The 23,659-nt window shown below is 53.6% G+C and overlaps 1 protein-coding gene across 4 annotated transcripts in view; it reads right to left on the reverse strand.

Moving 5' to 3' along the window:
• kcnn3 (potassium intermediate/small conductance calcium-activated channel, subfamily N, member 3) overlaps positions 1 to 23,659 on the reverse strand; it is a 108,403-nt gene that overhangs the window by 42,855 nt on the left and 41,889 nt on the right. For all 4 annotated transcript variants that reach the window (XM_070868553.1, XM_070868552.1, XM_070868551.1 and 1 more), the window contains 2 exons: positions 21,136 to 21,554; positions 5,693 to 5,834 (listed from right to left, as the gene is read on the reverse strand). In XM_070868553.1, the coding sequence (XP_070724654.1) occupies positions 5,693 to 5,834; positions 21,136 to 21,554 (561 nt within the window). The remainder of the gene's footprint in view (positions 1 to 5,692; positions 5,835 to 21,135; positions 21,555 to 23,659) is intronic.

A 23,659-nucleotide genomic window follows, 5' to 3' on the forward strand; every position in this document is an offset into this window, starting at 1 on the left:
TTGAGACTCAGAGTCTTCAGGCTTGTTTTTTTAACACTCTTTGTCCTTTTAGAATTATGTTGTAATGTGGCCCTTTTTGATTTTTGCCCTTGATTTCTCTGCCCTCCACTCTCGTTTTTCTCCTTCCTACCTTTTGCTTCTGCCTCCTTTTTACTTCCCTCTGTCTCCCTGCATTGATTCCCATCCCCCTGCCATATTAGTTTAAACCCTCCCCAACAGCACGAGCAAACACTTCGCCTCGGACATCGGTTCCGGTCCTGCCCAGGTGCAGACCGTCCGGTTTGTACTGGTCCCACCTCCCCCAGAACCGGTTCCAATGTCCCAGGAATTTGAATCCCTCTCCCTTTCACCATTCCTCAAGCCACGTATTAATCTGAACTAGCCTGCAATTCCTGCTCTTACTGATTTGGCACGATGGGCCAAATGCCTTCCTTCGGTGCTGTATCAAGCTATGATTCTATTAAGGTCTCGTCTCGAATGCTGGCTTCCAATCAGAGGCAGGCAGTCCCAGCTCACAGCTGTCCAGTTCGGGCAGCAGCTTTAATGACTCGAATGGCCCCGGACATTTCACAGAGTGGGTGAAAGTGTTGGGCCAGGTGACTAACGCAAGGAGGGAGGGCAGGAGCGGGGGCGGGGTGGGGGGGGAGGGGAACTCGAACCACATCGATTGGAACACACAGCTCGGATTTCTGCGGTGGCCCGACAGTCGGGAGCAGCTGCTCTCCCCAGCATGGCTGTCGGACAGCTGGTGGGGACAGTTTCAGCCTGAAGGTTTGTCGGGGGGGGTGGGGGGGAGAGTGGAACTTGTCTGACCTCTTCTCCCGACACAGGAGAAAGCTCGAGGCTTGGCACCGAGTGCAGAGCGGTAATTCCGAGCGGAGGTCACCTGCAAGACTAGCATTTATTGCCCATCCCTACTCGAGAAGCCGCCTTCTTGAGTACAACTGAGTGGCTAGGCTATCTCAGAGGGCAGTTAAGAGTCAACCACATGTGGGTCTGGAGTCACATATCAGCCAGACCGGGTAAGGACGGCAGATGTCCTTCCTTAAAGGAAGGAGACGGTGAACCAGACGGTGATATGTCCAAGTCAGGATGGTTTGTGAGTTGGAGGGGAGGTTAGAGGTAGGTGATGGCGTTTCCATCATACAGCTGCTCTTGTCCTTTGCAGTGGTAGAGGTTGCAGGGCAGGGGCGGGTGTGCTGTCAGAGTGTGTGCAAAATTCCTCGGGGTTTTGCTAAAGTAGATCGGGAGAAACTGTTCCCAGGGGCAGGAGGATGGGTAACCAGAGGGACACGGATTGACGATAATCGGCGATGGAACCAGAGGGACACAGATTGACGATAATCGGCGATGGAACCAGAGGGACACAGATTGACGATAATCGGCGATGGAACCAGAGGGACACAGATTGACGATAATCGGCGATGGAACCAGAGGGACACAGATTGACGATAATCGGCGATGGAACCAGAGGGATACAGAGTGACGATAATCGGCGATGGAACCAGAGGGACACAGATTGACGATAATCGGCGATGGAACCAGAGGGACACGGATTGACGATAATCGGCGATGGAACCAGAGGGACACAGATTGACGATAATCGGCGATGGAACCAGAGGGGGAGATGGGGAGAATGTTTTTACGCAGCGAGTTGTTGTGATCGGGAACGCGCTGCCTGAAAGGGCGGTGGGAGCAGATTCAATAGTGACTTTCAAACCGGGAATTGGATAAATGCTTGAAAAGGAAAAATTTGTAGGGCTATGGGGAAAGAGCGGGGGGGAGTGGAACTAATTGGATAGCTTTAATCAAAGAGCTGGCACAGGCATGATGGGACGAATGGCCTCCTTCTGTTGTATCATTCTACAAAGTAATTTATGGAGATCAGCCAACTAGGCAGAGACCGAGGAACAAACCCAGTCTGTGTGGCCCCACGCCACACTGGGTGGTGTACCAAGAACACAAGAAATAGAAAGAAAGAAAGACTTGGATTTATATAGCGCATTTCATGACCACCGGACATCTCAAAGCGCTTATAGCCAATGAAATATTTTTTGGAGTGTAGTCACTGTTGTAATGTGGGAAACGCGGCAGCTCAATTTACACACAGCAAGCTCCCACACACAGCGATGTGATAATGACCCAGATCAATCTGTTTTTTTGTTATGTTGATTGAGACATAACTCTCAGGACACCAGGCCCCAGGATACCGGGGAGAACTCTCCCTGCTCTTCTTCGAAATAGTGCCATGGGATCTTTTATGTCCACTTGAGAGAGCAGATGGGGCCTGGGTTTAACATCTCATCCAAAAGATGGCACCTCCCCCGACAGTGCGGCGCTCCCTCAGTACCGTACCTCCGACAATGCGTCACTCCCTCAGTACTGCCTCTCCGACAGTGCAGCGCCCCCTCAGTACCGGAGCTCCAACAGTTCGGCACTCCCTCAGTACCACCCCTCCGACAGTGCAGCGCTCCCTCAGTACCGGAGCTCCAACAGTTCGGCACTCCCTCAGTACCGCCCCTCCAACAGTGCGGCATTCCCTCAGTACTGCCCCTCCGACAGTGCGGCGCTCCCTCAGTACCGCCTCTCCGACAGTGCGGCACTCTCTCAGCACTGCCCCTCCGACAGTGCGGCGCTCCCTCAGTACTGCCCCTCCGACAGTGCGGCGCTCTCTCAGCACTGCCCCTCCGACAGTGCGGCACTCTCTCGGCACTGCCCCTCCGACAGTGCGGCGCTCCCTCAGTACTGCCCCTCCGACAGTGCGGCGCTCCCTCAGTACTGCCCCTCCGACAGTGCGGCGCTCCCTCGGCACTGCACTGGAGTGTCAGCCTAGATTTCTTTGTGCTCGTGTCCCTGGAGTGGGACTTGATCCCACAACCTTCTGACGTGGAGACGAGTGTGCTGCCCACTGAGCCACAGCTGACACTAGGAGCAGGAGTAGGCCATACGGCCCTTCTGCCAATCCTGGTCCTGCTTTGCTCTCTCCGTGTGTCCTCGATGGCTGGAACATGAGCCGTTGGTCGGACAGGGGAATACCCTCCGTTGCGAATCTCTCCCAGCCGACGGCCCTTGCTCTAGATATAGTCCGGGAAACGGTAAACGAGCCGACAGGGTTTGTGGCTCTCGTATCGGACTATTCAGCCACCAGAGAACTCACTTTGGGAGTGGAAGCAAGTCTTCCTCGATTCCGAGGGTCTGCCCATGATGATGATGATGATGAGTCCGGCAGTGAGAGGGCAGGCAGGGGAATGCACTGCGATACCAGCTAATGTTGCAGCGATAAACTTGCTCACACCCCACAGTCCCCAGCGAAGAGGCCGGCTCGTTTCTCAAAGTGATCGGTGGGAATCCAAGGGTTTGTCGATTGCTGGGGGATTGAGTGTCTGTTTCCTGCTTTCACTCCACGATCCGCTACCAGCGCCTTTCAGCTGTTTCTGCCCGAATCTCTGGAGTTCCCTTCTGCTATGCGACCGCTCCCCTCTGCCTTTAAAAGCCTCCTTGACCCCTCTCTGCTGGACCATGTCAAATTACACCATCTCTCCTTACGTTTCTTGCTGCAGTTCTGCGGGCATTAACCTTGTTGCGGAGAGAGGGGGAAAGAACTTGCACTTATACAGTGTCTTTCACCACCGTTAGACGTCCCCCGAAGCCCCGTCCAGACAATTTTCGGAGTGTGCTCACTGTTGTAATGTAGGAAACGACAAACAGCGCACAGCAAGCTCCCACAAACAGCAACCTGATAACGACCACATAACCGTTTGTTAGTGATGGGGCTTGAGGGATAAATATTGAGGCATCGTCTGCCCTCTCAGGTGGGCATAAAAGATCCCACGGAGGCGGCGGGGGCCAATTAAACCAACCAGAGTTCACTGAGCCCAGTGCAGGGCAACAACAACAACTTGGATGTATATAGCGCCTTTAACATAGTGAAATGTCCCAAGGTGCTTCACAGGAGTATTATGAGACACAAAATTTGACCCCGAGCCACATAAGTAGAAATTAGGGACAGGTGACCAAAAGCTTGGGTCAAAGAGGTCGGTTTTAAGGAGCATCTTAAAGGAGGAGAGAGAGGCGGAGAGGTTTAGGGAGGGAGTTCCAGAGCTTGGGGCCCAGGCAGCTGAAGGCACGGCCACCGATGGTGGAGCGATGGAAACCGGAGAATGCACAAGAGGGCAGAATTGGAGGAGTGCAGAGATCTCGGGGGGTTGTGGGCTGGAAGAGGTTACAGAGATAGGGAGGAGGCGAGGACCAAGGAGGGATTTGAAAACAATGATGTGCATTTTGAAATCGAGTTGTTGCTTAACCGGGAGCCACAGGGGGTGATGGGTGAGCGGGACTCGGTGCGAGTTAGGACACGGGGCAGCGAGCACAGGGGGTGGTGGGTGAGCGGGACTGGGTGTGAGTTAGGACACGGGGCAGCGAGCACAGGGGGTGATGGGTGAGCGGGACTCGGTGCAAGCTAGGACACGGGCAGTGAGCACAGGGGGTGATGGGTGAGTGGGACTCAATGTGAGTTCGGACACGGGGGCAGTGAGCACAGCGGGTGATGGGTGAGTGGGACTTGGTGCGAGTTAGGACACGGGGACAGCGAGCACAGGGGGTGATGGGTGAGCGGGACTCGGTGTGAGTTAGGACACGGGGCAGTGAGCACAGAGGGTGATGGGTGAGTGGGACTGGGTACGAGTTAGGACACGGGGCAGTGAGCACAGTGGGTGATGGGTGAGCGGGACTGGGTGTGAGTTAGGACACGGGGCAGTGAGCACAGAGGGTGATGGGTGAGCAGGACTCGGTGTGAGTTAGGAACTGGGCAGCGAGCACAGTGGGTCATGGGTGAGCGGGACTGGGTACGAGTTAGGACACGGGGCAGCGAGCACAGGGGGTGATGGGTGAGCGGGACTGGGTGTGAGTTAGGACACGGGGCAGTGAGCACAGAGGGTGATGGGTGAGTGGGACTCGGTGTGAGTTAGGACACGGAGCAGTGAGCACAGGGGGTGATGGGTGAGCGGGACTCGGTGCGAATTAGGACACGGGGCAGCGAGAACAGGGGATGATGGGTGAGTGGGACTCGATGCGAGTTAGGACACGGGGGTAGTGAGCACAGGGGGTGATGGGTGAGTGGGACTGGGTGCGAGTTAGGACACGGGTCAGTGAGCACAGGGGGTGATGGGTGAGTGGGACTCGGTGTGAGTTAGGACACGGAGCAGTGAGCACAGAGGGTGATGGGTGAGTGGGACTCGGTGTGAGTTAGGACACGGGGCAGTGAGCACAGGGGGTGATGGGTGAGCGGGACTCGGTGTGAGTTAGGACACGGAGCAGTGAGCACAGGGGGTGATGGGTGAGCGGGACTCGGTGCGAATTAGGACACGGGGCAGCGAGAACAGGGGATGATGGGTGAGTGGGACTCGGTGCGAGTTAGGACACGGGGGTAGTGAGCACAGGGGGTGATGGGTGAGCGGGACTGGGTGTGAGTTAGGACACGGGGTCAGCGAGCACAGGGGGTGATGGGTGAGTGGGACTCGGTGCGAGTTAGGACACGGGGGGCAGCTGAGTTTTGGATCACCTCTAGTTTACGTCGGGTAGAATGTGGGAGGCCGGCCAGGAGTGCGTTGGAATAGTCAAGTCTGGAGGTAACAAAGGCACGGATGAGGGCAGCCTGAACAACCCAGGTGAAGAATTGCCGAAGTTCACTTACCATGATCCCAGTCAGTAGGCACACCCCCTTCCCGCAGTAGGTGTTAGGTACCATGTCACCATATCCGATGGACAGGAAGGTTATGGAGATGAGCCACATCGCGCCCAGAAAGTTACTGGTGACGTCCTGCCTATCGTGGTACCTGGGGAGGGAGGGGAGGGGAGGCAGACGGAGAGAGTTAGAACAGCCTCAGGTGACCATAAGTGACACAACGACAAAAAAGATGTTATCCCCCCCTGAGAAATGGTTCCGAGCCCCTCACGCCTGGTACTTCACCACCGCTTGTTGAAAGAAAGACTCCCATTTCTATAGCGCTATTCACCACCTCAGGATGTCCCAACGCACTTTACAGCCAATGAAGTACTTTTTGAAGTGTGCTCACTGTTGTAATGTGGGAAACGGGGCAGCCAATTTGCGACCAGCCAGCTCCCACACACAGCAATGTGATAATGACCCAGATAAGTTTTTAGTCTCTTGAGTCAGAAAGTTGTGTGTTCGAATCCAGAGACTTGAGCCCATAATCCAGACTGACATTCCCACCACAGTACTGAGGGAGCGCCGCACTGTCGGAGGGGCAGTACTGAGGGAGTGCCGCACTGTCGGATGGGCAGTACTGAGGGAGCGCTGCACTGTCGGAGGGGCAGTACTGAGGGAGCGCCGCACTGTCGGATGGGCAGTACTGAGGGAGCGCTGCACTGTCGGAGGGGCAGTACTGAGGGAGCGCTGCACTGTTGGAGGGAGCAGTACTGAGGGAGCGCCGCACTGTCGGAGGGGCGGTACTGAGGGAGCGCTGCACTGTCGGAGGGGCAGTACTGAGGGAGCGCTGCACTGTCGGAGGGGCGGTACTGAGGGAGCGCTGCACTGTTGGAGGGAGCAGTACTGAGGGAGCGCCGCACTGTCGGAGGGGCAGTACTGAGGGAGTGCCACACTGTCGGAGGGGCAGTACTGAGGGAGTGCCACACTGTTGGAGGGGTGGTACTGAGGGAGCGATGCACTATCGGAGGGACGGTACTGAGGGAGCGCCGCACTGTCAGAAGGCAGCACTGAGGGAGTGCCGCACTGTCGGAGGGGCGGTACTGAGGGAGCGCTGCACTGTCGGAGGGACGGTACTGAGGGAGCGCTGCACTGTCGGAGGGACGGTACTGAGGGAGCGCCGCACTGTCGGATGAGACATTAAACCGAGGCTCTGTCTGCCCTCTCAGGTGGACATAAAAGGTGCTATTTTGAAGAAGAGCAGGGGAGTTCTCCCCAGTGTCCTTCGGCCAATATTTATCCCTCAACCAACATGACTAAACAGATGATCTGGTCATTATCTCAGCGCTGATTGTGGGAGCTTGCAGTTGGCAATTTGGCTGCCACATTTACAACTGTGACGACACCAATTGGCTGTAAAGGGCTTTGGGATGTTCGGTGGTCATTGACAAACATCACAAGCACACAGTGGCAATGCAAAGAGTAACTGAGGTCAACAGTTATAAAAATAACAAACGTCGCTCCCACCACACGTCACACCTAATCTTTCTTCAGAATCTCTCTGACTCCCCTCGCTCTGCACACTAATTTGTTTTTCTTAATTATTTCAATTACAAATTACAAAAACAAACCTACCCGGAGCAGCCATTAGCTGATGTGCAAAAGCTCGTTTGACGTCCCATGTTTTACAGGAGTCTCTCGCTCCCTCTTCCCCCTCACCCCCACCGCCCCCAGAACCTCGAGAGCCACAGGCTCAGGCTTTCCATCGCCAAATCCCAACACAATCGGACAACAGGTAGTTTGGAGTCATCCCACAACCCTGGATACCCAACCCGTCAGCCTCAGCCTGAGTGACTGGGCGACACGGACATACGTTAAAAGGCAGGGATTTCAATGGGCACATTCTGTGCTTTTTTTTTGCTGCTGTGAGTCGAGGGATAAATATTGGCCCCAGGACACCGGGGAGAACTCCCCCTGCTCTTCTTCCAAATACTGGCCGTGGGATCTTTTACGAGCAGGCGGGGTCTCAATTTAACTCCTCATCCAAAAGACGGCACTAGCGACATTGCGGCGCTCCCTCAGTACTGCCCCTCCGACAGTGCGGCACTCCCTCAGTACTGCCCCTCCGACAGTGCGGGGCTCCCTCAGTACTGCCCCTCCGACAGTGCGGCGCTCCCTCAGTACTGCCCCTCCGACAGTGCGGCGCTCCCTCAGTACTGCCCCTCCGACAGTGCGGCGCTCCCTCAGTACTGCCCCTCCGACAGTGCGGCGCTCCCTCAGTACTGCCCCTCCGACAGTGCGGCGCTCTCTCAGTACTGCCCCTCCGATAGTGCGGTGCTCCCTCAGTACTGCCCCTCGGACAGTGCGGCGCTCCCTCAGTACTGCCCCTCCGACAGTGCGGCGCTCCCTCAGTACTGACCCTCCGACAGTGCAGCGCTCCCTCAGTACCGCCCCTCCGACAGTGCGGCGCTCCCTCAGTACTGACGCTCCGACAGTGCGGCGCTCCCTCAGTACTGACCCTCCGACAGTGCGGCCCTCCGTCAGTACTGACCCTCCGACAGTGCGGCGCTCCCTCAGCACCGCCCCTCCGACAGTGTGGCTCTCCCTCAGTACCGCCCCTCCGACAGTGCGGCCCTCCCTCAGTACTGACCCTCCGACAGTGCGGCGCTCCCTCAGCACCGCCCCTCCGACAGTGTGGCTCTCCCTCAGTACCGCCCCTCCGACAGTGCGCCGCTCCCTCAGTACCGCCCCTCCGACAGTGCGGCGCTCCCTTAGCACTGCCCCTCCGACAGTGCGGCACTCCCTCAGCACTGCCCCTCCGACAGTGCGGGGCTCCCTCAGCACTGCCCCTCCGACAGTGCGGCACTCCCTCAGCACTGCCCCTCCGACAGTGCGGGGCTCTCTCAGCACTGCACTGGGAGTGTGGATTTTGAATAGTCTCTGGAGTGGGACTTGAACACAGGACCTTGTGACTCTGGAGATTGCTCTGAGGTGTCCTTGTCTGTTAAGAACCTGTCCAGCTCCCTCTTCAGTGGTGGTGGTGATCTTTATTTACCATGTCTGACCTGTAACTGGTACACATCTACACTTTTGCGCCGATGTAGAATATAAAATTTACCCAGTTTTGGGTCTTAAATGCAGTCCGATCCCAGAGACACCAATTGAATAAAGTTACATTCAGTCTTTAGGTTGCGGAGAATGCAGCCTGAGGCTATGCTGTGAAACCTGGTTATAGCTGGGATTCATCACAGCAAACTTGATTAGGGGAGTAAGTGATACAGAAGGAATAGTTCTGGGGCCGCTGGGCTGTATTAATCCGTCACTTGACAATTACACCACAGTTCGAAATGAAAAAAACTGACTTATTTATATACTAGCTTTCAGAAACATCCCAAAGGCTTACCCCTGCGGTGAATTACTTGTTAGTGCAATGAGTGTTGTTCTGTAGGCAAACTCACAGTGGCCATTTTGTGCACAGCAAGCTCCCACACACAGCAATGTGACAATGACCCGAATCATCTGTTTTAGTGATGTTGGTTGAGGGATAAATATAGGCCCCAGGACACTGGGGAGAACTCCCCCTGCTCTTCTTCCAATAATGGCCCCGGGATCTTTTACATCCACCTGAGGGGGCAGACGGGGCCTCGGTTTAACGTCTCATTTGGAAAGTGGTACCTCCGACAGTGCGGCACTCCCTCAGTACTGCCCCTCCGACAGTGCGGCGCTCCCTCAGTACCGCCCCTCGGACAGGGCGGCGCTCCCTCAGTACTACCCCTCCGACAGTGCGGCACTGCCCCAGTACTGCCCCTCCGACAGTGCGGCGCTCCCTCAGTACTGCCCCTCGGACAGTGCGGCTCTCCCTCAGTACCGCCCCTCCGACAGTGCGGCGCTCCCTCAGTACTGCACCTCTGACAGTGCAGCGCACCCTCAGTACCGACCCTCCGACAGTGCGGCGCTCCCTCAGTACTGCCCCTCCGACAGTGCGGCGCTCCCTCAGTACTGCCCCTCGGACAGTGCGGCGCTCCCTCAGTACCGCCCCTCCGACAGTGCGGCACTCCCTCAGTACCGCCCCTCCGACAGTGCGGCACTCCCTCAGTACCGCCCCTCCGACAGTGCGGCACTCTCTCAGTACTGCCCCTCCGACAGTGCGGCGCTCCCTCAATACCGCCCCTCGGACAGGGCGGCGCTCCCTCAGTACTACCCCTCCGACAGTGCGGCACTGCCCCAGTACTGCCCCTCCGACAGTGCGGCGCTCCCTCAGTACTGCCCCTCGGACAGTGCGGCGATCCCTCAGTACTGCCCCTCCGACAGTGCGGCGCTCCCTCAGTACTGCTCCTCGGACAGTGCGGCGCTCCCTCAGTACTGCCCCTCCGACAGTGCGCGCTCCCTCAGTACTGCCCCTCGGACATTGCGGCGCTCTCTCAGTACTGCCCCTCCGACAGTGCGGCACTCCCTCAGTACTACCCCTCCGACAGTGCGGCACTGCCCCAGTACTGCCCCTCGGACAGTGCGGCGCTCCCTCAGTACTGCCCCTCGGACAGTGCGGCGATCCCTCAGTACCGCCCCTCCGACAGTGCGGCGCTCCCTCAGTACTGCTCCTCGGACAGTGCGGCGCTCCCTCAGTACTGCCCCTCCGACAGTGCGCGCTCCCTCAGTACTGCCCCTCGGACAGTGCGGTGCTCTCTCAGTACTGCCCCTCGGACAGTGCGGCGCTCCCTCAGTACTGCCCCTCCGACAGTGCGGCGCTCCCTCAATACCGCCCCTCGGACAGGGCGGCGCTCCCTCAGTACTACCCCTCCGACAGTGCGGCACTGCCCCAGTACTGCCCCTCCGACAGTGCGGCGCTCCCTCAGTACTGCCCCTCGGACAGTGCGGCGATCCCTCAGTACTGCCCCTCCGACAGTGCGGCGCTCCCTCAGTACTGCTCCTCGGACAGTGCGGCGCTCCCTCAGTACTGCCCCTCCGACAGTGCGCGCTCCCTCAGTACTGCCCCTCGGACATTGCGGCGCTCTCTCAGTACTGCCCCTCCGACAGTGCGGCACTCCCTCAGTACTGCCCCTCCGACAGTGCGGCACTCCCTCAGTACTGCCCCTCCGACAGTGCGGCGCTCCCTCAGTACATAAGAACAAAAGAAATAGGAGCAGGAGTAGACCATTTGGCTCCTCGAGCCAGGCCCAACCTGCTCAACCTTTCCTCATAAGACAACCCTTTTATCCTAGGTATCAACCTCGTGAATCTTCTGAACTGTTCCAATGCAAGTATATCCCTCCTTAAATAAGGAGACTAAAACTGTATGCAGTAATCTAGATGTGGTCTCACCAACGCCCTGTACAGTTGTAGCAGGACTTCCCTACTTTTATACTCCATCCCCCTGGCTATGAAGGCCAACATGCCATTTGCTGCCTCCACCGCCTGCTGTACCTGCATGCCAACCTTCAATGACTGATGTACCATGACACCCAGGTCTCGTTGCACCTCTCCTTTTCCTAATCTTTCACCGTTCAGATAATAATCTGCCTTCCTGTTTTTGCCACCAAAGTGGATAACCTCACATTTATCCACATTATACTGCATCTGCCATGCATTTGCCCACTCACCTAACCTGGCCAAATCACCCTGCAGCCTCCTAGCATCCCCCTCACAGCTCACACTGCCACCCAGCTTAGTGTCATCTGCAAACTTGGAGATATTACATTCAATTCCTTTGTCTAAATCATTAATGTATATTGTTAATAGCTGGGGTCCCAGCACTGAACCCTGCGGCACCCCACTAGTCACTGCCTACCATTCTGAAAAGGACCCATTTATTCCTACTCTTTGCTTCCTGTCTGCCAACCAGTTCTCTATCCACGTCAATACATTACCCCCAATACCATGTGCTTTAATTTTGCACACTAATCTCTTGTGTGGGACCTTGTCAAAAGCCTTTTGAAAGTCCAAATACACCACATCCACTGGTTCTCCCTTGTCCACTCTACTAGTTACATCCTCAAAAAATTCTAGAAGATTTTTCAAGCATGATTTCCCTTTCATAAATCCATGCTGACTTGGACCAATCCTGTTACTGCTTTCCAAATGCGCTGCTATTACATCTTTAATAATTGATTACAACCTTTTCCCCATTACTGATGTCAGGCTAACCGGTCTATAATTCCCTGTTTTCTCTCTCCCTCCTTTTTTAAAAAGTAGGGGTTACATTAGCTACCCTCCAGTCCGTAGGAACTTATCCAGAGTCTATCGAATGTTGGAAAATGATCACCAATGCATCTACTATTTCTAGGGCCACTTCCTTAAGTACTCTGGGATGCAGACAATCAGGCCCCGGGGATTTATCGGCCTTCAATCCCATCAATTTCCCGAACACCATTTCCTGACTAATAAGGATATCCTTCAGTTTCCCCTTCTCACTAGATCCTCCATCCCCCAGTATTTCCGGAAGGTTATTTGTGTCTTCCTTTGTGAAGACAGAACCAAAGTATTTGTTCAATTGGTCTGCCATTTCTTTGTTCCCCATTATAAATTCACCTGAATCTGACTGCAAGGGACCTACGTTTGTCTTCACTAATCTTTTTCTCTTCACATATCTATAGAAGCTTTTGCAGTCAGTTTTTATGTTCCCAGCAAGCTTCCTCTCGTACTCTATTTTCCCCCTCCTAATTAAACCCTTTGTTCTCCTCTGCTGAATTCGAAATTTCTCCCAGTTTTCAGGTGTGCTGCTTTTTCTGGCCAATTTATATGCCTCTTCCTTGGATTTAACACTATCCCTAATTTCCCTGGTTAGCCACGGTTGAGCCACCTTCCCTTTTTTATTTTTACTGCAGTCAGGGCTGTACAATTGTTGAAGTTCATCCATGTGATCTTTAAATGTTTACCATTGCCAATCCACCGTCAACCTTTTAAGTATCATTCGCTAGTCTATTCTAGCCAATTCACGTCTCATACCATTGAAGTTACCTTTCCTTAAGTACAGGATCCTGGTCTCTGAATTAACTGTGTCACTCTCCATCTTAATAAAGAATTCTACCATATTATGGTCACTCTTCCCCAAGGGGCCTCGCACAACAAGATTGCTAATTAGTCCCTTCTCATTACACATCACCCAGTCTAGGATGGCCAGCTCTCTAGTTGGTTCCTCGACATATTGGTCTAGAAAACCATCCCTTATACACTCCAGGAAATCCTCCTCCACTGCATTGCTACCAGTTTGATTTGCCCATTCTATATGTAGATTAAAGTCACTCATGATAACTGCTGTACCTTTATTGCACGCTTCCCTAATTTCTTGTTTGATGCCATCCCCAACCTCACTACTACTGTTTGGTGGTCTGTACACAACTCCCACTAGCGTTTTCTGCCCTTTGGTGTTCCGTAGCTCCACCCATACAGATTCCACATCATCCAAGCTAATGTCTTTCCTATTGCGCTAATTTCCTCTTTAACCATCAACGCTACCTCACCTCCTTCCCCTTTCTGTCTATCCTTCCTGAATATTGAATACCCCTGGATGTTGAGTTCCTAGCCTTGGTCACCCTGGAGAAAAATGTTTCCGTAATCCCAATTACATCATACCTGTTAACTGCTATCTGCACAGTTAATTCATCCACCTTATTATGAATGCTCCTCGCATTGAGACTCAGAGCCTTCAGGCTTTTTGTTTTATTACTCTTTGTCCTTTTAGAATTATGTTGTAATGAGGCCCTTTTTGATTTTTGCCTTTGATTTCTCTGCCCTCCATTTTTCCTGATCTCCTTTCTACCTTTTGCTTCTGCCCCCATTTTACTTCCCTCTGTCTCCCTGCATAGATTCCCATCCCCCTGCCCTATTAGTTTAAACCCTCCCCAACAGCACTAGCAAACACTCTCTCTGGTCATCGATTTTAGTCCTGCCCAGGTGCAGACTGTCTGGTTTGTACTGGTCCCACTGCTCCCAGAACTGGTTCCAATGTCCCAGGAATTTGAATCCCTCTTGCACCATTCCTCAAGCCAAGTATTCATCTGAACACTTCTACTATTTCTACTCTGAGTAGCACGTGGCACTGGTAGCAATCCTGAGATTACTACCTTTGAGGTCCTACTTTTTAATTTTACTCCTAGCTCCCTAAATTCAGCTTGTAGGACCCCATCCCATTTTTTTACCTATATCGTTGGTACCTATATGACAGGGATTGGGAGGGATGTGGGGGCTGGAGGAGGTTACAGAGATAGGGAGGTTGTAGGGGCTGGAGGAGGTTACAGAGATAGGGAGGGGTGTAAGGCTGGAGGAGGTTACAGAGATAGGGAGGTTGTAGGGGCTGGAGGATGTTACAGAGATAGGGAGGGGTGTAAGGCTGGAGGAGGTTACAGAGATGGGGAGGGGGGTAGGGGCTGGAGGAGGTTACAGAGATAGGGAGGGGTGTAGGGGCTGGAGGAGTTTACAGAGATAGGGAGGGGTGTAAGGCTGGAGCAGGTTACAGAGATAGGGAGCTGTGTAGGGGCTGGAGGGGGTTACAGAGATAGGGAAGGGTGTAGGGGCTGGAGCAGGTTACAGAGATAGGGAGGGGTGTAGGGGCTGGAGCAGGTTACAGAGATAGGGAGGGGTGTAGGGGCTGGAGCAGGTTACAGAGATAGGGTGTAGGGGCTGGAGCAGGTTACGGAGATAGGGAGCTGTGTAGGGGCTGGAGGGGGTTACAGAGATAGGGAGGGGTGTAGGGGCTGGAGGAGTTTACAGAGATAGGGAGGGGTGTAAGGCTGGAGCAGTTTACAGAGATAGGGAGCTGTGTAGTGGCTGGAGGGGGGTTACAGAGATAGGGAGGGGTGTAGGGGCAGGAGGAGGTTACAGAGATAGGGAGCTGTGTAGGGGCTGGAGGGGGTTACAGAGATAGGGAGGGGTGTAGGGGCTGGAGCAGTTTACAGAGATAGGGAGGGGTGTAGGGGGCTGGAGGAGGTTACAGAGATAGGGAGGGGTGTAGGGGCTGGAGGTTACAGAGATAGGGAGGGGTGTAGGGGCTGGAGCAGGTTACAGAGATAGGGAGCTGTGACGTGGCTGGAGGGGGTTACAGAGATAGGGAGGGGTGTAGAGGCTGGAGGGGGTTACAGAGATAGGGAGGGAGTTGCGAGGCCATGGAGGGACTCGAACACAAGGGTAGGATTTTAAATTTGAAAAGCTCGTTAATGCTGGTCCCGGAGTAAAATCCAATATGATTCGATTGTGTGGCTGTGAATTATTGCGGAGATGCTCATTAATGGAATTAATGAGCCTTTAACGACCGAATCTGAATAGATTTTGCGGTCATGTTTTTTGATGCATTGTTGCAAGGTTGGGAATGGGGAGGATGGCACTAACAGTCAGACTCGCCTTTTTGTTAGCAGATAGAATCTCGCAGCACAGGAGGATCCCCATTAGGCCCATCCAGCCCGTGCTGTGCCGGCTCTGTGACAGAGTGATCAGTCCCACTCTCCCCCGCTCTTTCCCCACAGCCCGGCACATTTCCAGTATTTATCCAATTCCCGGTTTGAAAGCCACGATTGAATCTGCTCCCACCGCCCTTTCAGGCAGCGCGTTCCCGATCACAACAACTCGCTGCGTAAAAACATTCTCCCCCTCTCCCCCTCTGGTTCCATCGCCGATTATCGTCAATCTGTGTCCCTCTGGTTCCATCGCCGATTATCGTCAATCTGTGTCCCTCTGGTTCCATCGCCGATTATCGTCAATCTGTGTCCCTCTGGTTCCATCGCCGATTATCGTCAATCTGTGTCCGTCTGGTTCCATCGCCGATTATCGTCAATCTGTGTCCCTCTGGTTCCATCGCCGATTATCGTCAATCCGTGTCTCTCTGGTTCCATCGCCGATTATCGTCAATCTGTGTCCCTCTGGTTCCATCGCCGATTATCGTCAATCCGTGTCCCTCTGGTTACCCACCCTCCTGCCGCTGGAAACAGCTACTCCTTATTTACTCCTTAAAAACCCCTCGTGATTTTGAACACCTCTCTCAACCTTCTCTGCTCCAAGGAGAACAACCCCAGCTTCTCCAGTCTCTCCCCGTCACTGAAGTCCCTCATCAGTGGCCTGGCTCTGATGCTTTGAACAAGAGATCGTGGCCCGAGTTAAACACATTTGTGAGTCGGATACTCGATTGCAGCGAGGCTGAGTCAACAGCCCATAATGTGGCACTAATTGGGCAATCTCACTCAAAACACAGCCATGATGATGAGTGGTGTGGACAATGGAACCACAGCAGGGAGCAATCTTCTGTGTGTTTTACGGAGCTTTTAGGGGCCTACTCTCGCTCGCTGCCTCTAGTTCTCTCTGTACCTGGCTCTCTCACTCTTTCTGTTTGCCTCATTCTCTCTCTGTCTCTCAGTGTGTCGTTCCCTCTGTTGGTGTGTCTACGTCTCTCGCTCCCACTCTGCCTCTGTCTCTGTCTCGGTTTCATTCCCTCTCCTTAAACATCCCCGATTTTAATCGCTCCACCTTCAGCGGCCGTGCCTTCAGTTGCCTGAGCCCCAAGCTCTGGAACTCTCTCCCTAAACCTCTCCGCCTCTCTCTTCTCCCTTAAGACACTCCTTCAAATCTCCCTCTTTGCCCAAGCTTTTGGTCACCTGCCCTAATTTCTCTTTATGTGGCTCGGTGTCAAATTTTGCTTCTGCCCTAATACTCCTTGGGACATTTCACTACGTTAAAGGTGCTATATAAATACACGTTGGTGTTGTTCTCTGCTTTGTCTGGCTACCTCTTTTACTTCTCTATCTCTCTGTCTCTCTCTTCTCACAATGGCTCTCTCTTTCTCTCTGTCTCATTCAGTCTGTGTCTCTGTCTCTCATTGATTTTCTCTCACTTTCACTCTCTCTTATTTTTCCCTCTGTCTGTTTCTCTTTTGTTCTCCACTCTCTGTCTGTCCCACTTTCTCCCTCACTCTCTTTTTCTTTGCGCCTATCTGAAATAGTGGCCATGGAATCTTTTACATTCACCTGAGAGGGCAGACGGGGCCTCGGTTTAATGCCTCATCCGACAGATGGCACCTCCAACAGTGCGGCACTCCCTCAGTACTGCCCCTCCGACAGTGCGGCACTCCCTCAGTACCGCCCCTCCGACAGTGCGGCACTCCCTCAGTACCGCCCCTCCGACAGTGCGGCACTCCCTCAGTACCGCCCCTCCGACAGTGCGGCACTCCCTCAGTACCGCCCCTCCGACAGTGCGGCACTCCCTCAGTACCGCCCCCCGACAGTGCGGCACTCCCTCAGTACCGCCCCTCCGACAGTGCGGCACTCCCTCAGTACTGCCCCTCCGACAGTGCGGCGCTCCCTCAGTACTGCCCCTCCGACAGTGCGGCGCTCCCTCAGTACTGCCCCTCCGACAGTGCGGCACTCCCTCAGTACCGCCCCTCCGACAGTGCGGCACTCCCTTAGTACTGCCCCTCCGATAATGCGGCGCTCCCTCAGTACTGCCCCTCCGACAGTGCGGCGCTCCCTCAGTACTGCCCCTCCGACAATGCGGCGCTCCCTCAGTACCAATGCAGGCAACCAATGCAGGGAGACAGAAGGAAACAAAATGGAGACAGAAGCAAAAGACAGAAAGGAGATGAGTAAAAGTGGAGGGCAGAGAAACCCAAGGCAAAAAAACAAAAAGGGCCACTGTACAGCAAAATTCTAAAGTGTCAAAGTGTAATAAAAAGGCAAGCCTGAAAGCTCGGTGCCTCACTGCGAGGTGTATTCGGAACCCAGGAGAGGGTTCTGAGCTAGTTAGAGTGGGTGAGAGCACAGATGAACAGGACCCCAAGAAAGAATGCAAAAGGCAGGAGGCAACAGAGCAGAGTAGCACTGGGGTAAGTGTAAACCACAAGGTGATAGGAAGGGACAATATGTATGAATATAAAGGAGCTGCAGGAGGGGTCAAAACTAAAAATCATGGTTTAATAACTAGTATTAAAACACTCTACCTAAACGCACGCAGCATTCGAAATAAAGTAAATGAGTTGTCGGCACAAATCATTACAAATGGGTATGATTTGGTGGCCATTACAGAAACGTGGTTGCAGGGTGGCCAAGACTGGGAATTAAACATACAGGGGTATCTGACGATTCGGAAGGATAGACAAGAAGGGAAAGGAGGTGGGGTAGCTCTGTTAATAAAGGATGATATCAAGGCAGTTGTGAGAGATGATATTGGCTCTAATGAACAAAATGTTGAATCATTGTGGGTGGAGATTTGTGATAGTAAGGGGAAAAAGTCACTGGTGGGCATAGTTTATAGGCCCCCAAATAATAACTTCACGGTGGGGCGGACAATAATCAAGGGAATAATGGAGGCATGTGAAAAAGGAACGGCAGTAATCATGGGGGATTTTAACCTACATATCGATTGGTCAAATCAAATCGCACGGGGTAGCCTGGAGGAGGAATTCATAGAATGCATATGGGATTGTTTCTTAGAACAGTATGTTACAGAACCTACAAGGGAGCAAGCCATCTTAGATCTGGTCCTGTGTAATGAGACAGGAATAATAAACAATCTCCTCGTAAAAGATCCTCTCGGAATGAGTGATCACAGTATGGTTGAATTTGTAATACAGATTGAGGGTGAGGAAGTAGTGTCTCAAACGAGTGTACTATGCTTAAACAAAGGGGACTACAGTGGGATGAGGGCAGAGTTGGCTAAAGTAGACTGGAAACACAGACTAAACGGTGGCACAATTGAGGAACAGTGGAGGACTTTTAAGGAGCTCTTTCATAGTGCTCAACAAAAATATATTCCAGTGAAAAAGAAGGGCGGTAAGAGAAGAGATAACCAAGGAAATAAAGGAGGGTATCAAATTAAAAACCAATGCATATAAGGTGGCCAAGGTTAGTGGGAAACTAGAAGATTGGGAAAATTTTAAACGACAGCAAAGAATGATTAAGAAAGCAATAAAGAAAGGAAAGATAGATTACGAAAGTAAACTTGCACAAAACATAAAAACAGATAGTAAAAGCTTCTACCGATATATAAAACGGAAAAGAGTGACTAAAGTAAATGTTGGTCCCTTAGAAGATGAGAAGGGGGATTTAATAATGGGAAATGTGGAAATGGCTGAGACCGTAAACAATTATTTTGCTTCGGTCTTCACAATGGAAGACACAAAAACCATGCCAAAAATTGCTGGTCACGGGAATGTGGGAAGGGAGGACGTTGAGACAATCACTATCACTAGGGGGGTAGTGCTGGACAGGCTAATGGGACTCAAGGTAGACAAGTCCCCTGGTCCTGATGAAATGCATCCCAGGGTATTAAACGAGATGGCAGAACTTATAGCAGATGCATTCGTTATAATCTACCAAAATTCTCTGGACTCTGGGGAGGTACCAGCGGATTGGAAAGCAGCTAATGTAATGCCTCTGTTTAAAAAAGGGGGCAGACAAAAGGCAGGTAACTATAGGCCGGTTAGTTTAACATCTGTAGTGGGGAAATGCTTGAAGCTATCATGAAGGAAGAAATAGCGGGACATCAAGATAGGAATAGTGCAATCAAGTAGACCTAACATAGATTCATTAAGGGGAAATCATGTTTAACTAATTTACTGGAATTCTTTGAGGATATAACGAGCATGGTGGATAGAGGTGTACCGATGGATGGGGTGTATCTAGATTTCCAAAAGGCATTCGATAAGGTGCCACACAAAAGGTTACTGCAGAAGATAAAGGTATGCGGAGTCAGAGGAACTGTATTAGCATGGATCGAGAATTGGCTGGCTCACAGAAAGCAGAGAGTCGGGATAAATGGGTCCTTTTCGGGTTGGAAATCGGTGGTTAGTGGTGTGCCACAGGGATCGGTGCTGGGACCACAACTGTTTACAATATACATAGATGACCTGGAAGAGGGGACAGAATGTAGTGTAACAAAATTTGCTGATGACACAAAGATTAGTGAGAAAGCGGGTTGTGTAGAGGACACAGAGAGGCTGCAAAGGGATTTAGATAAGTTAAGCGAATGGGCTAAGGTTTGGCAGATGGAATACAATGTCGGAAAATGTGAGGTCATCCACCTTGGAAAAAAAACAGTAAAAGGGAATATTATTTGAATGGGGAGAAATTACAACATGCTGCGGTGCAGAGGGACCTGGGGGTCCTTGTGCATGGATCCCAAGAAGTTAGTTTGCAGGTGCAGCAGGTAATCAGGAAGGCGAATGGAATGTTGGCCTTCATTGCGAGAGGGATGGAGTACAAAAGCAGGGAGGTCCTGCTGCAACTGTACAGGGTATTGGTGAGGCCGCACCTGGAGTACTGCGTGCAGTTTTGGTCACCTTACTTAAGGAAGGATATACTAGTCTTGGAGTGGGTACAGAGACGATTCACTAGGCTGATTCCGGAGATGAGGGGGTTACCTTATGATGATAGATTGAGCAGACTGGGTCTTTACTCGTTGGAGTACAGAAGGATGAGGGGTGATCTTATACAAACATTTAAAATAATGAAAGGGATAGACAAGATAGAGGCAGAGAGGTTGTTTCCACTGGTCGGGGAGACTAGAACTAGGGGGCACAGCCTCAAAATACGGGGGAGCCAATTTAAAACCAAGCTAAGATGGAATTTCTTCTCCCAGAGGGTTGTGAATCTGTGGAATTCTCTGCCCAAGGAAGCAGTTGAGGCTAGCTCATTGAATGTATTCAAATCACAGATAGATAGATTTTCAACCAATAAGGGAATTAAGGGTTACGGGGAGCGGGCGGGTAAGTGGAGCTGAGTCCACGGCCAGATCAGCCATGATCCTATTGAATGGCGGAGCAGGCTCGAGGGGCTAGATGGCCTACTCCTGTTCCTAATTCTTATGTTCTTATGTACCGCCCCTGCAACAATGCAGCGCTCCCTCAGCACTGCCTCTGCAACAATGCAGCGCTCCCTCAGCACTGCCTCTCCAACAATGCAGCGCTCCCTCAGCACTGCCTCTCCAAAAGTGCGGCGCTCCCTCAATACCGCCTCTCCAACAATGCAGAGCTCCCTCAGCACTGCCTCTCCAACAGTGCGGCACTCCCCCAGATCTGCCCCTCCGACAGTGCGGCACTCCCTCAGCACTGCCCCTCCGACAGTGCGGCGCTCCCTCAGTACCGCCCCTCCGACAGTGCGGCGCTCCCTCAGTACTGCCCCTCCGACAGTGCGGCACTCCCTCAGTACTGCCCCTCCGACAGTGCGGCGCTCCCTCAGTACTGACCCTCCGACAGTGCGGCACTCCCTCAGTACTGCCCCTCCGACAGTGCGGCGCTCCCTCAGTACCGCCCCTCTGACAGTGCGGCGCTCCCTCAGTACCGCCCCTCCGACAGTGCGGCGCTCCCTCAGTACTGCCCCACCGACAGTGCGGCGCTCCCTCAGTACCGCCCCTCCGACAGTGCGGCGCTCCCTCAGTACCGCCCCTCCGACAGTGCGGCGCTCCCTCAGTACCGCCCCTCCGACAGTGCGGCGCTCCCCTTCCCCTCCTCGCGGAGGGAGAAACCCCCCCCCCCCCGAAAGCGCCGTAACTCTCACCTCTCGCAGACGCGGACGGTCCAGGCGGCGATGATCCACAGCGAGATGCTGAAGACAAGGAGCACAGTGCCGGGGCAGATGGTCATGAGCGTCTTCATGACGAAGCGGGTGTTGAAGTTGATCTTGTTGAGCGCCCCGATGCTGCGCGAGGAGGCGTCGGTGAAGAGCTTGCTGTGGAGCAGCATGACCCGGGCGATGAGGTAGAGGCGCAGGAACATGGGGATGGAGAGGATGATGTCGACGTCGGCCCAGGTCTCCGACAGGGTGTAGGAGAATGCCAGGCGGGCCTTCCAGTGGAATATGTAGCGCCCAGGCACTGGGTGGATGCCGCACACCACCATCTCCAAACTGATGAAGAAAATGCGTTCGTAGGTCATTGCGATCCTCCAATCATCTGCTCCGTTGTCTATCATGAACAGCTGCAAGGCAGAACGGGCGGAGGTTTCCGCACAGTGAATGAAGAGATAGGGGCCGACGTTGGCCGCAGCGGGAAATTGGGGAGAGTTCCGGAGTTATCCCGGCGGGAGGCAGAGGGAAGAGCCGGAAAATTCGGCTCTTTCACCCCGGATTCCCAGAGCGGGGTGCTGTTTGAGGTGGTATCGGGGGGCGGGGGCGGCGGCGTCAAGCCGGGGACATGCTGCGTCGCGCTGACACGTCGCAAGGTCCCTTCACTTCGGGGGGAGGGGTTCGGCCGGGCCCCAGGCGGCGACCGACAATTAAAAGAAAATGGCCACCGCGGCAGGGCCCCCCCCCCCCCAACCTCCCCTTCAAGGGCGGCCGGACCAGCAGCTTCCCGCCGCGCGAAGCAGTTTGCCCCGCGGGGCGGGGAACGGGGCTCGCCGTCGGACGGTAAGGGGTCAGCGGGCCGGACGGGACGGCCACACACGGAGCAAAGCCGTCTGTGCTGCCCCCCGGGGCCCCGGGGGGCAATCGCGGACGGCTCGGCCCCCTCTGTCGGAAAGGCCTTACCACCCCATTAGAAAACCGGCCTCAAAGAAGGGGGCAATTCCACCCACACACACCACCCCCCCGCCCGCCCCCCTCTCCCCCCCCCCACCCCCCAACCCACCACCAACCCCCACCAAAGAGTTATTGCTGAACCTGTATAAAAAGGATAAGGGGTGAGCCATTTAGGACCGAGATGCGGAGGAACTTCTTCACCCAGAGAGTGGTGAACCTGTGGAATTCTCTACCACAGAAAGTTGTTGAGGCCAATTCACTAAATATATTCAAAAAGGAGTTAGATGAGGTCCTTACTGCTAGGGGGATCAAGGGGTATGGCGAGAAAGCAGGAAGGGGGTACTGAAGTTGAATGTTCAGCCATGAACTCATTGAATGGCGGTGCAGGCTAGAAGGGCCGAATGGCCTACTCCCGCACCTATTTTCTATGTTTCTATGTTTCTACTGCTTAGGCCCCGGCTGGAGTGCTGCGGCCAGTTCCGAGCACCGCACTTTCGGCAGGATGTCAAGGCCTTGGAGAGGGTGCGGGGGAGATTCACCAGAATGGTTCCGGGGACGAGCGACTTCAGTTGTGTGGCGCGACTGGAGAAGCTGGGATTGAAGCAGAGAAGCTTACGGGGAGATTTAATAAAAACTATGTGGGGCTCTGACAGAGGAGTTAGAGGGAAACTGTTTTCACGACAGGGAGGTTGATAATCAGTTGGCACGGGTTTAAGCTGCTGGGCAAAAGAACCAGAGGCGGCAACAGGAGGAAAGTTTATTTTATTTATGCACTGAGTAGTTGTGATCTGGAATGCACTGCCTGAAAGTGTGGAGGATAGCAAAAGCAACGTTCCAAAGGAAATTACTTGAGAGAACCAGCACAGAAGCCATGGCGGGGAGTGGCCTCCGTCTGTTCTGTGTGACTCTACAGTCGACAAGGGGTCACGCGGGGCTGGAGAGTTCATCCTGCTGGGAGGTGGTCAGTCAGCCGTCATGTTATGACTGACTGCTCCCTGCCCTCGCCCCGACTCGGGATTTCACGGCGACACGGGAGCTCAGCTGCACCGCTTGCTGTCAGTTTTGCCGATCGGCAAGGTGTGGTAAGTTGCGGACGTGTCTGGGCCACTGAGACCTCGACGCCCCGTCCTCCCAGCATCTGAATCCTCCCAGTGCAGCATCACTTTGTGGCTCCGCACGACCCTTGTGATTAACGTGCTCGGGAAATGGGCTGGAAAAAACTTTTGAGGGGAGGCGGGTGTGATATCTTCGCGACGACATCACAAACACACACACACACACACACACACACACAAGATGGCACGACAGCAACTGGTCACGTGACCTTGTCACAGGCTCCTTTTATTAGCGACACCAGCAGTTGCATTACCACAGTTGCCCACTATGTGGAGCAGTAGTCCACTAGGGGAAGCGCTGGGTGGAAGGGAAACTTGCAGAGCTGAATGAGAATAGGAAGTCGAACAGACTTGCATTTTTACAGGGCCTTTCTCAAGCGCAGGACTTCCCAAAGCATTTTACAGCCAATTAAGTACTTTTTGAAGTGTAGTCGCTGTTAGAAACGGGG

Source organism: Pristiophorus japonicus, chromosome 30, assembly GCF_044704955.1.
Source record: "Pristiophorus japonicus isolate sPriJap1 chromosome 30, sPriJap1.hap1, whole genome shotgun sequence".
In the NCBI taxonomy this organism is placed as follows: Eukaryota; Metazoa; Chordata; class Chondrichthyes; family Pristiophoridae; genus Pristiophorus; species Pristiophorus japonicus.